Source organism: Diabrotica undecimpunctata, chromosome 7 (assembly GCF_040954645.1).
Source record: "Diabrotica undecimpunctata isolate CICGRU chromosome 7, icDiaUnde3, whole genome shotgun sequence".
NCBI classification, from domain to species: domain Eukaryota; kingdom Metazoa; phylum Arthropoda; class Insecta; order Coleoptera; family Chrysomelidae; genus Diabrotica; species Diabrotica undecimpunctata.
The window spans coordinates 122,506,338-122,518,793 of NC_092809.1; the positions used below are offsets into that span (position 1 = coordinate 122,506,338).

Genomic DNA, 12,456 nt, shown 5'->3' on the forward strand with positions numbered 1-12,456 from the left:
AGCTCTTATTAGAGAATGGCATCATAACCCTAACTTAAAACACAACGCAGAAGTTTGTATTCAGAGCATGCCCCGACGCGTAGAAGCTGTAATTGCAGCAAAGGGTGGCATCATTAAATATTAAAATTAGTCATATTATGTTAAAAAAAATTTTGCGAAAAAAATAAATGGTTTTACTAACAAAACTTAATGTTTTTGTGACCCTAATTTCTCAATCTCTTATACAAAAAATAAAAGCAAGCCTTAAAGCCAACAAATTGCAAAAAAAATCAGTAAAACTAAAAAATTAAGAAATCTTTTACTGTCCCTAATAATTTGGCCACCCACTGTATTATGTTGAATCCATCAGTTTTGATTAATCGAATATTAATTTTTTGTATTCATTAGAAAATCACACTGTATTCACTGTTACTGGTGAGAAATCTCATAAAACGAAGAGCTAATGAGGAAACTAATTTCTATAGATGAAAAAATAATAATACATTCGAATTATAAATTATATTTTGAAAATTTGAATTTTACAATACCAGTTATAATAAAAATAGGATTATAAAAACACAAGTAGCGAACTATGAATACAAGTTAGAATAAAATATATGTAGTTTCACAATCACAACTTATTAATAACAAAATAATGAAATGAAAAAAGTCATATAGCCTAAAGATCCCACTGTAGGATCACTACGTTCATAACGTAGTTAGTCAAACTCATATTTTTACGTACATTTAAAATTGGAAGAATCTATCTATATAAAAGGCTAGGATGAAAAGTCACACTGTTTATTCAGTAAGGTAACTACGCCACCTAGAAAAGAAATCTGAACTACCAACATCTACCAAAATTAAATGTAATTAATTAAAAGCTGTAAAAACGCTGTTGAGGCAGAAAAAATACACTTTCGACATTGGAGCGTGTGATACGTTAAATGAAAGGGCACTACACAGTATCTTCAATATTAATGAACGTATAGCGACATACGAGATATGATAGGGTACTATGAATAAAAATAGATTTACCATAAGACAAATTTTGATTTTTTGACTTAAAGAAGGCCTCAGGTTCAGTACAAAATAAACAACTGATTGAATCCTAACATGCGACATGGCAAATGAAAGGGGAGGATATAATGAATATATTCAGATAGAAAAAATAAACAAGGCGACTATTAAAAGGGCACTACGCAGTATCTTCAATATTAATGAAAGTATAACGACATACGAGATATGATAGGGTACTATGAATAAAAATAGATTTACCATATGACAAATTTTGATTTTTTGACTTAAAGAAGGCCTCAGGTTAGGTACAAAATAAACAACTGATTGAATCCTAACATGCGACATGGCAAATGAAAGGGGAGGATATAACGAATATATTCAGATAGAAAAAATAAACAAGGCGACTATTAAAAGGGCACTACACAGTAAATTCAATATTAATGAACGTATAACGACATACGAGATATGATAGGGTACTATGAATAAAAATAGATTTACCATATGACAAATTTGCCATTACAGCTTAGTAAGACCCATCTAGATTTTTGAAGTAACTTCATAAAACCAGCACATAAACAATTAAAACGTTAGACTCCAATTTCAAGCATTAAGCTTAGGAAGAGGCTGTATGAAATCTACCCAGACAAATGCTCTATTAGCCAAAATAGATGAATTATTTCTAGAGTTTAGATTTAGACAGTTATCTACCAAATTCATGGCCAAAACTTACAATTTCCCACAAATATCCAACAATTAGTTTTAAAAATATATGCATACCTTCAATTCTATATGTCAATGATTCCGGAGTACTCGCAAATGTTTGTAACTTCTCCACAGGTGTGCCTACAAAATTACAAAAATGAGTTCTCTCATTATTCACCTGAAAGAAACAACATACCTTGAACTGGAATGTTTAATCTCACAAGATGAATAGATGGTTTTGCGTTTTTTTTCAACCTGCTTTTAAGCATTCCTGCAAAGGCAGGTTCCTCAAAATGTAAACTGCATATTCTAAAGTGATCATAACAATATTGAGCACTGTACATGGCAAGTTTTTCACATTGAACAATTTTCTTCCATTCTGCAAACCTAAAAATACAACACCGATGAGGTCAATTATATTAAATAGAGAATTTAGTTCTTACCGATTTTCATCCTTGGGAAACCTGAAGAAACTCAAGTTCAAGTTGTTATGGTCCCTGGAATTTTTTCTACATACACAGCAATAATAAACACTTGTTTTAGCTGAATTCATCATAATCCGTCGTTTAAAATAATAAAACCACTTAGAAAACTGGAGAAATATCACAGTAATATGTATTAAAAACGAAATAAACTTATAAAACCAACTAAATAACAACAAATAAATGAAATTTATATATAAATTACTGAAATAACTGTAATTTCTAGTTTCACAGCATAAACACAAACACGTGTTTGGGTAAAATCAATGTTGCCAAATGTAATCAATCAATGGATAGATACTTATGATTAATTATTTGAGAATATATTAAGTCAATTAGGCAATATGATTTTTCAAACTTTAGAAGTGTGTATAGTGGCTATGTAAAGAATTTTACCATTTATGAAATTTATTTTCCTCTTTTAAAAGAACTTCTATAATAATTATTTTATTATAAATTTGAAATATTCTTTGAAACTGATGGAATATTTTAAATCTTGCAACAGCGGCATTTTTCGCCAAATCTATTGCGCATATCTTCCAGGAGTGGATTCGAAATTGGAACCGTGAAAATGCGAGAGTGAACTTACTGATTCTTTTTAAGCAATATACTGTGGCTCGGGCATATTTTGACAGATTCATTGTCGGAAACCTACAACACAACAATTCCTACTTCTCAGTATTAATAGCTAGTATCCTGCTATTACAGACTTCTTTCTTTAAAAAAAGAAGAATTATTCTAAATAGTCGAAGTGTATACTAAACCCATCAAATTTTGGGTAGTATATATTTAAAAAATATATATTTAGTTGTTATAATTTAACATAACTATTTATTATATGGTGCAGATAAATAAATATTGATTGTCGGTAATTCGCAAAGTTCTATTTTATTTACTATTTAGTTTGTTTACTATTAATATTGGCTATGAGTACGGGTGCTTGGTTGTATAGTAATTTCCAGCCACTTTTAGTCTGTCAAAAAGTAACTAACTTCGCAAAAAAATAATTACTAAATTCACTAGACAGTTCGGACTGGAATTAGCGAACCGAGTTTACTAACTTTATTACAATGACTTAATCTTGTAATATTTGTCACGAGATATATACAGTAAAAGCCAAATAAAGTTGCGTGCACGTCACCAAGGTCGTAATTCTATTGTATGTGTGGCTACATTTCTGTAGAAAAGTGTATGTTACTTTAATTTGCTAAACAAGCATTTCTAAAAATAACCCGATCAATAAAAAAACTTTTGTAATAAAATAATGTATATACAGCTATGTATATATATAGCTTTTTTTGATTTAGACGGTCGTCATTGTAAAATTTTGTGTTGAAATGTTCATAAAGAAACCGCCAATTATTGACGGAGGATTAGTCACTACCAGAAATATTGTCATGTTGCCGCGTCGTTTGTTGAGTTTTCAATCAGTGTTCTGTGACTTTTGTACTCGTGGTATCGTCGATTTTTGAGGTTATCTCGTGAAAAACATTTATTTACTTGTCAAAATGCCCAAACAGCTAAATAGTCGAAGCAAAGAACTTGTGGCTTCATTAGTTAACTATTTTGAAGAAGAAAGGAATAATAATGGCCCTTTGTTACCCTTAAATGCTGTGCAAGAGGTAATATGCGAATAAAATATCATTATTTTTATAAAAATTTCTATTATTTTAGCGTGTAGCTGCTGCTTTAAAAATCAGCGTAAGAACAGTAAGCACCATATGTCAAATGCAGAAAAAAGGTGAACAATTCGAGTCACCAAAGAAAAAGCGTTGCACTAATAAACGAGTAACAAATATAACAACTTTAAATACAAGCTCTATTCGTGATACCATTTATAATATGTACCAGAGAAGTAAGTATGATTATAACAAATATACATTTAACATAATTTTATTTCTGTATGCTTTTAGAACAGCACGTAACGGTTCAATCATTGTGGTCCCAACTGAAAGATAAAGAATTATTTAATGGTAGTACCACTTCTTTAAAAAGATTGCTCAAAGAACTTGGGTTTGAGTGGATGAAGGATAATCCACGACGAGGACTTATGGAATTACCTAACGTTGTTTGTAAAAGAGTACAGTTCTTGAGAACATATAAAGAAGCGAAGGATGAAGGTATATACCAATTCGTGTTTCTCGATGAAACTTGGATATTTCAAAATGGGATCATTGGTCATTCTTGGCAAAATGAAAATATAAAGAGTGTTGATAAAGATGGCAAAAGGTTTGTTGCATTAGCGTAAGTTGTTATATGAACATTTAAATAATATCATTGCAGATATATTATACTCCATGCTGGAAATGAAACCGGATTTATAGAGGGTGCTGAAGCAATATTTTGTTCAAAAACTCAACTTAGTGATTATCATGGAGAAATGAACCAGGCAAATTTCTTGAAATGGTTTGAATATCAGTTACTGCAAAACTTAGAGAATCCTTCTCTAATTGTACTTGATAATGCACCTTATCACAGTATGTTATTGCATAAAACTCCGAATACAGGATGGTCAAAAAGTGCTATTGAGGAGTGGTTGACAGAACAAAACATTCCTTATTCCCATATGATGTTCAAAACAGAACTGTTGCGCATCGTTTCTCAGTAAATATACAGATATCATCTTACATATAAATGTCATTTATTTTAAACATTTTTTTAGAAATAAACCACAAACCCAGTATATAGTGGACGATATGGCAGAACGGTATGGACACAAAGTTTTACGTCTTCCTCCTTACCATTGTATCTTTAACCCTATTGAATTAATTTGGGGCATAGCAAAAAATTATTACAATAGGCACATTGGTAGAGATGGTAACAGCGCTGACAACTGCCTAAACATGTGGCATGAGGCACTTTGCATGATTACTCCTGATATGTGGAAAAACCATCGAGCAAAAAGACAAAAGAGGGAATCTAATCGTTATGAAAAGGCGACCAAAAAAGTGGCCTCTGATGGCGGACATATCCGGAAATGCGAATGCGCCAAATTTAAATTTTCCGACACTTATTAACAGTAGCTATAAAATAGTTTTCAGAATGTGTCTTAGACGAGAAAAATTTAATTAAATATTAACGATAACAGTCTAAAATGTGAAACAATTGTTAAAAAACTTCAATATAAATAAGATTTCATGTGACAGTTGGGACAAATAATAACATAACCCAACTAAATTTGATTTCTTAAACAAGGAAAGACTCTCTTTCCTTGTTTAATTTGGCCTCTCAAGATGGCACTTCCTGTTTTTGCCCCCACTACCTTTACATTCCCTCTTTTGTCTTTTTGCTCGATGGGAAAAACTCTATCAATCATACTGAAACAGAAATATTTAAATGGTATGAGAGAGAAAGAATATTTGATCGTCAAGAAATTAGCCCAATAGTAATAAATGTTAATAGTGGAGAGAGTGACACTAATGTGGAATCAGATTCAGAAAATGTTTAGTTCGTTGATGTTGTTTTTTTTAATGTCATGTTTTGTCTTTGAAAATACGTTCATTATTAAAAAAAATTATTTTATTACTTGTGGTTTTATTTTGATTATATTTATTGTTTGGTAACTGAGTAATAACTTTACCACCTTTATTGTTAAATCTATTCATGAATGTAATTAACAAAAAACACTCATTTTCAAATTTCACTTAATATTGTTACGTGAGATTTATCCCACATAGGAAAAGTCCATTGACGAAAAAGAAGAAGTAGTTCGAGAACATTCAAGATGACATCGAAAATTCTTGAAATGTCTAGTGAAGTTTGGAATGTCAGAAAATATATATAACAGATGTTTTTGACAGTTGGGGAACAGTTGTATTTTGAATGTTGAAGTTTATAGTTGTCAGTTAGTTAAAAGTATTGTAATATTGTTGGTATTGAATAAAGTTAATTTTCAAGATTGTGTAACAATATAGTGTGAAATTTGCTACTTTCACCTTTTTTGTTTACTTCAGTTCTTTTCTGTTAATTTTCATACTTCATGAACCATCTGACAACTCTGCAAATGTTCACAATGATGACGTGAACGCAACTTTATTTGGCTTTTACGTATCTTAAATGCCTTAGTTTGAACTTCAAAAGTTTTACTAAAATAATTAGGCATTTCAAAACTTCAAATACTTTAAAATACAATTAGATTTTTCTAAAACTGTTTTTTTACAATTTGTTTTATAAAGGATTTTTGTTCTTTCAAATATAGAGATCTCTGAAAGCTTGTCTGTCACGCCGCTGACAATAACATACGTCAATGACAGAAGCATAACAAAGTGTCGTAAAAGCTAGCCTCTGATATATTTAGCGATCATTTACAATGGGGCAAGTCTTTCAAACCTTGTTAGATCAATAATTGTTTAGCATTAAATTTTTGCAGCAAATATTTTGTTAATCACAGTTCTCGTAATCACAAATAATGGCCCATTAGCTCAGTTGGTTAGAGCGTCGTGCTAATAACGCGAAGGTCGTGGGTTCGATCCCCCCATGGGCCAAGTTTTTTACTTGTAAAAATGAATAACTCTGGGCCCATAACGGTTTCATAATATTGTTCTGAAGCTATTTTCTTGTAACGTTTTTAATTTGATACTATTTTATTAGCAATAAGCCACAATTAATGTTTTGTATTTTGAGAACGATTTCCGAAGTGGCAATTGAAACGTCAATAAACTTATTTCAACCTTCATTGTGGCTTATTCTCAATAAAATAGTATCTAATCGAAAAATGAATTTCGACACTCTTTTTCATTAAAATTATTATTTGATAAATTAAAATGTAAATTTTTTTTACTATTTCTTATTCATTATAAAATATTCAATTAGTAGCAATCACTAGTAAGAATCCGATATGGTCTAGTGGCTAGGATACCTGGCTTTCACCCAGGAGGCTCGGGTTCGATTCCCGGTATCGGAAAAACTTTTTGTTTTTTTCTAATACACAAGGAATATTTTTATGATAAATTAGGTATGTAATATGTACGTATCGCTCCGCCGCAAAATGGTTTATATCTGTCACATTTATTTATGTCAAAAACCTTCAATTTTTTTCAAAAATCGATAATTGCTTTAATTACCAATATTGTATTCCGAATTACCGTATACCGATTGAGATCGGTATATGCATGAATGCGAAAGGGGTTACACCCTGTCCGTATTGTTGACTCACAACCACGTCATATGCCAGGTTCCACAGTGTTGATCCTAGAACCGACCCCTGCAGCATTACAGAGGTCACATCAACCACCACTCCTTTTCTACCACAATGTTCCTCTCTGACAGATAGTCCAAGACCAAATTCATTAAGTACCTCGGTCACCTTCTCTCTCGTAAAGCCTTCATTACCTCTTTCCATTTTAATGAGTTAAAAGCATTCTGGACGTCAAACAACAGTAGGATCGCCCACCTCGCTCAACTCCAGGAAGACTTTGCATCGACCGTGCTCCTATTCTTTCTGAAATTGTACTGTCTAGACGACTTCAATGACTGTGTTAATTCGCCCTCTTAGAAGCCTCTCGTATAATTTACTTATGCTCGACAGAAGGCAAATTGGTCGATACTTGTCTTCCCCCTTTGGGGAGTAGCACGAGCTGCACGAGCCTAGAGATCTTCCAAATTGTCGGAAATCGCCGAGTTTCAAGCAGTGCATTCATATGTTCCAATTCCAAAAGCCACGTCGACCGTCGACTCCAGACTACCAATGCGTTTCACCGCTTCTGTACTACACGATGATGTTGCGGCAAATAGCTTTAAGCCACCAAAATTTCGCAAGGGATTTTCATGGAAAGACGCAAAGGAAACTAATTGATAACAACCGTTTTTTATTCGTTTATTTTTGGATTTTAAAGTAAAAATACAATATTGACTTAGGCATTACTTTTCTCCTTATTCTAAACATTGGTTTTATGTACAGTGCACAATATATACAAAATAAGATTTCTAACTACCTGCATACTTACACATTCTTTGATCACTTTTACATATTAACAATAAAAAAATCTATAGGTATCTACATTATTTATTTCATTTAGTACAATTGCAAATGTAGAATTCCATACAGCTGTAGGCAAAAATGTAATAGATACAAGGCATTCATTCAAAACGTATATTCTTTTTCCTTATGTTTTAAGAAGTCTCTATGTAATTCTACAACTGCTTTAGAACTAATACCTATACATTTGCGTTTAGCACCATCACATTTACGGTAGGTAAAATGTCTAAGTTTTTTAATAGTGCTGTGGTTGGTGAGGTGAAACTTTGTGCAACTTTATAAGAAACGATAACTTTGGATACTTGTTTGAAAAACGGTTTATAAAGTGTTTATTGCTTTGTCAAAGAAATAAAAACTTCAAATCATCCATAAAAAATATGAAATCAATCGCAAAATCTATTCATTCAGTACATTGTCTAATTTATTCATAGTTAAATAAAACTTAATATTGTCATAATAATGGAATCATTTCAATTCATTTAGTGAAAAGGGCGAAAAGGTTAAAAAAATTTCGAGATTTCTTAAAAATTTTTAAGAGAATTGATAAACAGTTTAAAATTAGGGATAATCAGTATGTACTTAAAGCGTTTGAGGGTACTCGGACTAAAACAATAGGTGTCGTAAATTTAGTTTGTAAATATAAAAATAAGTATGTTTATCAGGATTTCACAATTATTGATGGGGCAACTCGAGTTTTTTTTAAGTGGTAAATGATGTATTGATTTGGGATGAGTCAATCAAATCAACAATCTTGAGAGTTGTGGTACTTCATTAGCCGTCTTGAGTCTACTGCTGAACATAGGCCTCCCGTAAATAATTCCATTGCATCCAATCTTGAGCACCTTTAATCCAGTTGTGGGACAACTCAAACACAAATCTCACAAGTTAATATTCAATAAAAATTTGCTTTGGTTTTGATACTATTGGTAGGCCATTCTCAGAAAATTCTAACTACCTGTAAGTGATCACAACAGCTGAAAATAGCTATGAAAAGGACGTGGAAGCTAGGGTCATTTCAAGAAACAGGACATACTTTCCCCTAACCAAGGTACTCTCAAGAGCAGCAAAAATAAGAGTACATAAAACCATAATTCCAGTCACAATAACGTGTGGAAGCGAAACGGATGCTGAACCAGCGTGAAGCAATAAAATTACTGATATTGGAAGAGAAGATACTACGGATTACCTTTGGCCCTTATAGAGATGCGAGAATATGGGAATGAAGACGAAGAAATAATCAGGAGCTCCAGAGACTCTATGGAGATGAAAACATAGTACTCTACATCAAGGCAAACCGAATAAGATGGGCGAGATATGTATAAGATCGAGTGATGAAAAACCCCTCACCACGACTCATCTAAAGTTGTAGAGCCGATGGTGATGATAACCTAACTGCAGTCTACTAATGCATGTGTCTATAAATGTGTTCACACGTTTTATATATTACAGGAAGGCTTTCGATTTCGTCCAATGAGGAAACTTATCGAGATACCAAAGAGAAACAAAATCTAGATGAGAGAGATATAAGACTAATGGTGAATCTTAACTTGCATCAGAAAGCTAAAGTAACAGTAGACAGAAATATCAAAAGAAATACTAATGCGTTAAGTCCAAAAAGGGCGCAGCTTCCACATTTCTTGTTCAACTTGTACTTTAAGACAACAAGGTAATTACTTTTAATTCTACAACTATAAGTAATATTAGATACGAAGATGATATTGTACTTATAGCGAATATACTGGAAGAACTGTTAAAGTGTATAGCAGAAGTATAGAGCGAGTTCAGCAGTACAACTTTTGGGATGCACAATTGATAAAAACTGGAACGACATAAGGTTCCGAATAAAAACAAGCTCGAGCCATTTTTATAAAAATGAAGATTGTACTATGCAGCCGCGATCTAAATATACCCTTAAGGGTCGTATTCTCAGATGTTGTTTTCAACAAAACACTCAAAACACAAAAATGATAAATCAAATGTGCTTGAGGTTCTTATACAGGACAAGAGAGATGGTAAGAGGGTCCAGGTAGTCGCAGAACTTCTTGTTCTTGCTACAATTTGGGTTCTTTTACTTCTGAACTAACAGCGGTTAGTTCAGAAGCCCAAATAGCGCTTATGATTGCCATCGTTCGCTAACATAGTTTAACCGTGCGATTGACTAAAAAGAAGAAGGGAGTAGAAAGCCTGCAAAATTTGTATAAAAACTGAGAAAATTTCGTCGAAAACAGCATGACTATATTTAGTTTTTACAAAGGACCACTAGATGGCGTTAATGAATTGCATTATCAGTAGCTGTATCATCTCATTGTGGTCGTACTGCTGTCAGCCGTAAATCTTGTAGAGGTTAACCAAAATATAAAGTAACAACATTTAGCAGTGACAATAATCAGTTTTCTGAGAAAGTCAAAAGTCAAAAAACAACTGCTTCTTCCTGTTCTATTTAATTGATATATCGAAACCATTCACTTAGCTGATAGAAAAATACATAACGCTGAATGGAATACAACTATTAAATTAATAGAGGATATAGATCAGAATTTTGGACATGTGCTTCGAAGAAATGGTCTTGAAAAACTTACCATCCAGGGAAAAGTAAAAGGCAAAAGAAATAGAGGTAGATGTCCAACACGATACACGTACCATATTGTTGCTACCATTGGCGCTCCATTGTCAGAATGTGCTAGAATGGCAGAAGATAGAAAAACGTGGAGGAACATTGGGAAATTTAGCTAATAGCTTCATGATATCACGATACCTGCATCAGGTTAACGACTAAGAAGAAGAAGAAGATAGATCAGAGGCCTAATTTTTGGATACGTCCAAAATAGCAGAAGAAAATAACGACACAATATTTCACTAGCCGTATGCACCTGCCAGATCCAATAACATTTTTTTATTACCAAATCTTAAAAAATATGATAGTACATAATTTTGTTACATCAAGTAGTTATTGAAGTTGAACAAACCATGTGATTTGGACTCTCAGAGTGAAGAAAATATTTCGAGAATCGATTTGAAACAACGCAAAAAGAAATAAAACATTTTTAATTTTTTCTTTTATAGATCTTTATACGTATTTCGCTAAGAATAAAAAAAAGTACATCGCCTAAGTAATTCTATCAATCTAAAAACTGTTTGAATACGGGATGTTTTAAAATCTTTGTTTCTAGATGATGTTTTTAAATTGGTGGAGATTCGTAGACGATGTGCTAGTATGTTTTACAGGACTACCAGGCAACTTGACCAATTCTTATCGTATACTAATTCACTCCATAGTCATATTGAATTTACAATAGAAATACAACAGAATAAATCCATAAATTTTCTAGATTTAAAAATTATCAGACTTAAAAGCAGACATGAGTTCTCTGTATTTCATAAACCTACCCATACTGATACGACTATACACAATTCATCATCCTATCTTACACAACATACATTGGCTGTCTACCATAGCATGTTACATAGATTAATAGAAATTCCCATGTCAAAAAACAACTTCGGGATAGAAATGAATATCATAAGCAAATAGCAGTAAACAATGAGTACAACGAACAAACAATAAACAAAATTTTCAAACAAAAACTACATAAGAAAGCATTGAAATTAGTATTTCCACCACCAGAGAAAAAGCTCAGTAGCTTCTGCTCGATTACATATAAAGGCAAGATATCAACAAAAAGAGCCAAACACATAAAAAAGAAAAGAATAACACCAGCTTTCGAGCTTCCAGAACAAACAACAACTTTGGCAAATATATTAAGAACAAGAGCCAAAAGAAAAAGCACTTACACCGTGGTGTATACAAACTTAAATGTGGCGAATGTCCAAAAACTTTTACATCGGTCAAACTGGCAGAACTTTTAACAAATGTATAGCAGAACAAAAAAGGCCTTTCAATGATAGAAAAACAGATTCTACATACGCACTTCACCTTCTACTAGGCCATAATCATTCTTTTATTGACATATTTCAAATTCTTCACATTCAAAATAAAGACCTTAAGCTATCTTTATTAGAATCTACCTATGGAAATTAACAAATTAAAAAATACAGACATAATTCTGAATGACCAACTTAAGACAAACAGTTCTCCACTCTTCAATTTATTCACTTAAAGACTATAACGTGTAAACTCATACCAAAAATACATAACTTGAAAAAGGCGAATACCGAATAATAAAACATAATAAATTTTGTGGAAGTTTTTAAAACAAAAGTTTTCAGTGTTTTATTGTTGGATAAAATGAATTTCCATCAAGTAACGGTCGAATCCATCATTTATATATTTAAATG

The 12,456-nt window shown here is 32.2% G+C and overlaps 1 protein-coding gene and 2 non-coding genes across 3 annotated transcripts; 2 read left to right on the top strand and 1 right to left on the bottom strand.

Moving 5' to 3' along the window:
* Nucleotides 1–483: 483 nt before the first annotated feature.
* Nucleotides 484–2,573, bottom strand: LOC140446961 (uncharacterized). The gene is made up of 3 exons (XM_072539553.1): nucleotides 2,145–2,573; nucleotides 1,898–2,088; nucleotides 484–1,842 (listed from the first exon to the last, which is right to left on the bottom strand). Exons 1-3 carry the CDS (start codon nucleotides 2,255–2,257, stop codon nucleotides 1,700–1,702), a joined length of 447 nt encoding a protein of 148 aa, XP_072395654.1. The 5' UTR covers nucleotides 2,258–2,573; the 3' UTR covers nucleotides 484–1,699.
* Nucleotides 2,574–6,593: 4,020 nt separating this feature from the next.
* Nucleotides 6,594–6,667, top strand: TRNAI-AAU (transfer RNA isoleucine (anticodon AAU)). Its single transcript has one exon. It is a non-coding gene; the product is annotated as a tRNA-Ile (tRNA).
* Nucleotides 6,668–7,014: 347 nt separating this feature from the next.
* Nucleotides 7,015–7,086, top strand: TRNAE-UUC (transfer RNA glutamic acid (anticodon UUC)). Its single transcript has one exon. It is a non-coding gene; the product is annotated as a tRNA-Glu (tRNA).
* Nucleotides 7,087–12,456: the final 5,370 nt, after the last annotated feature.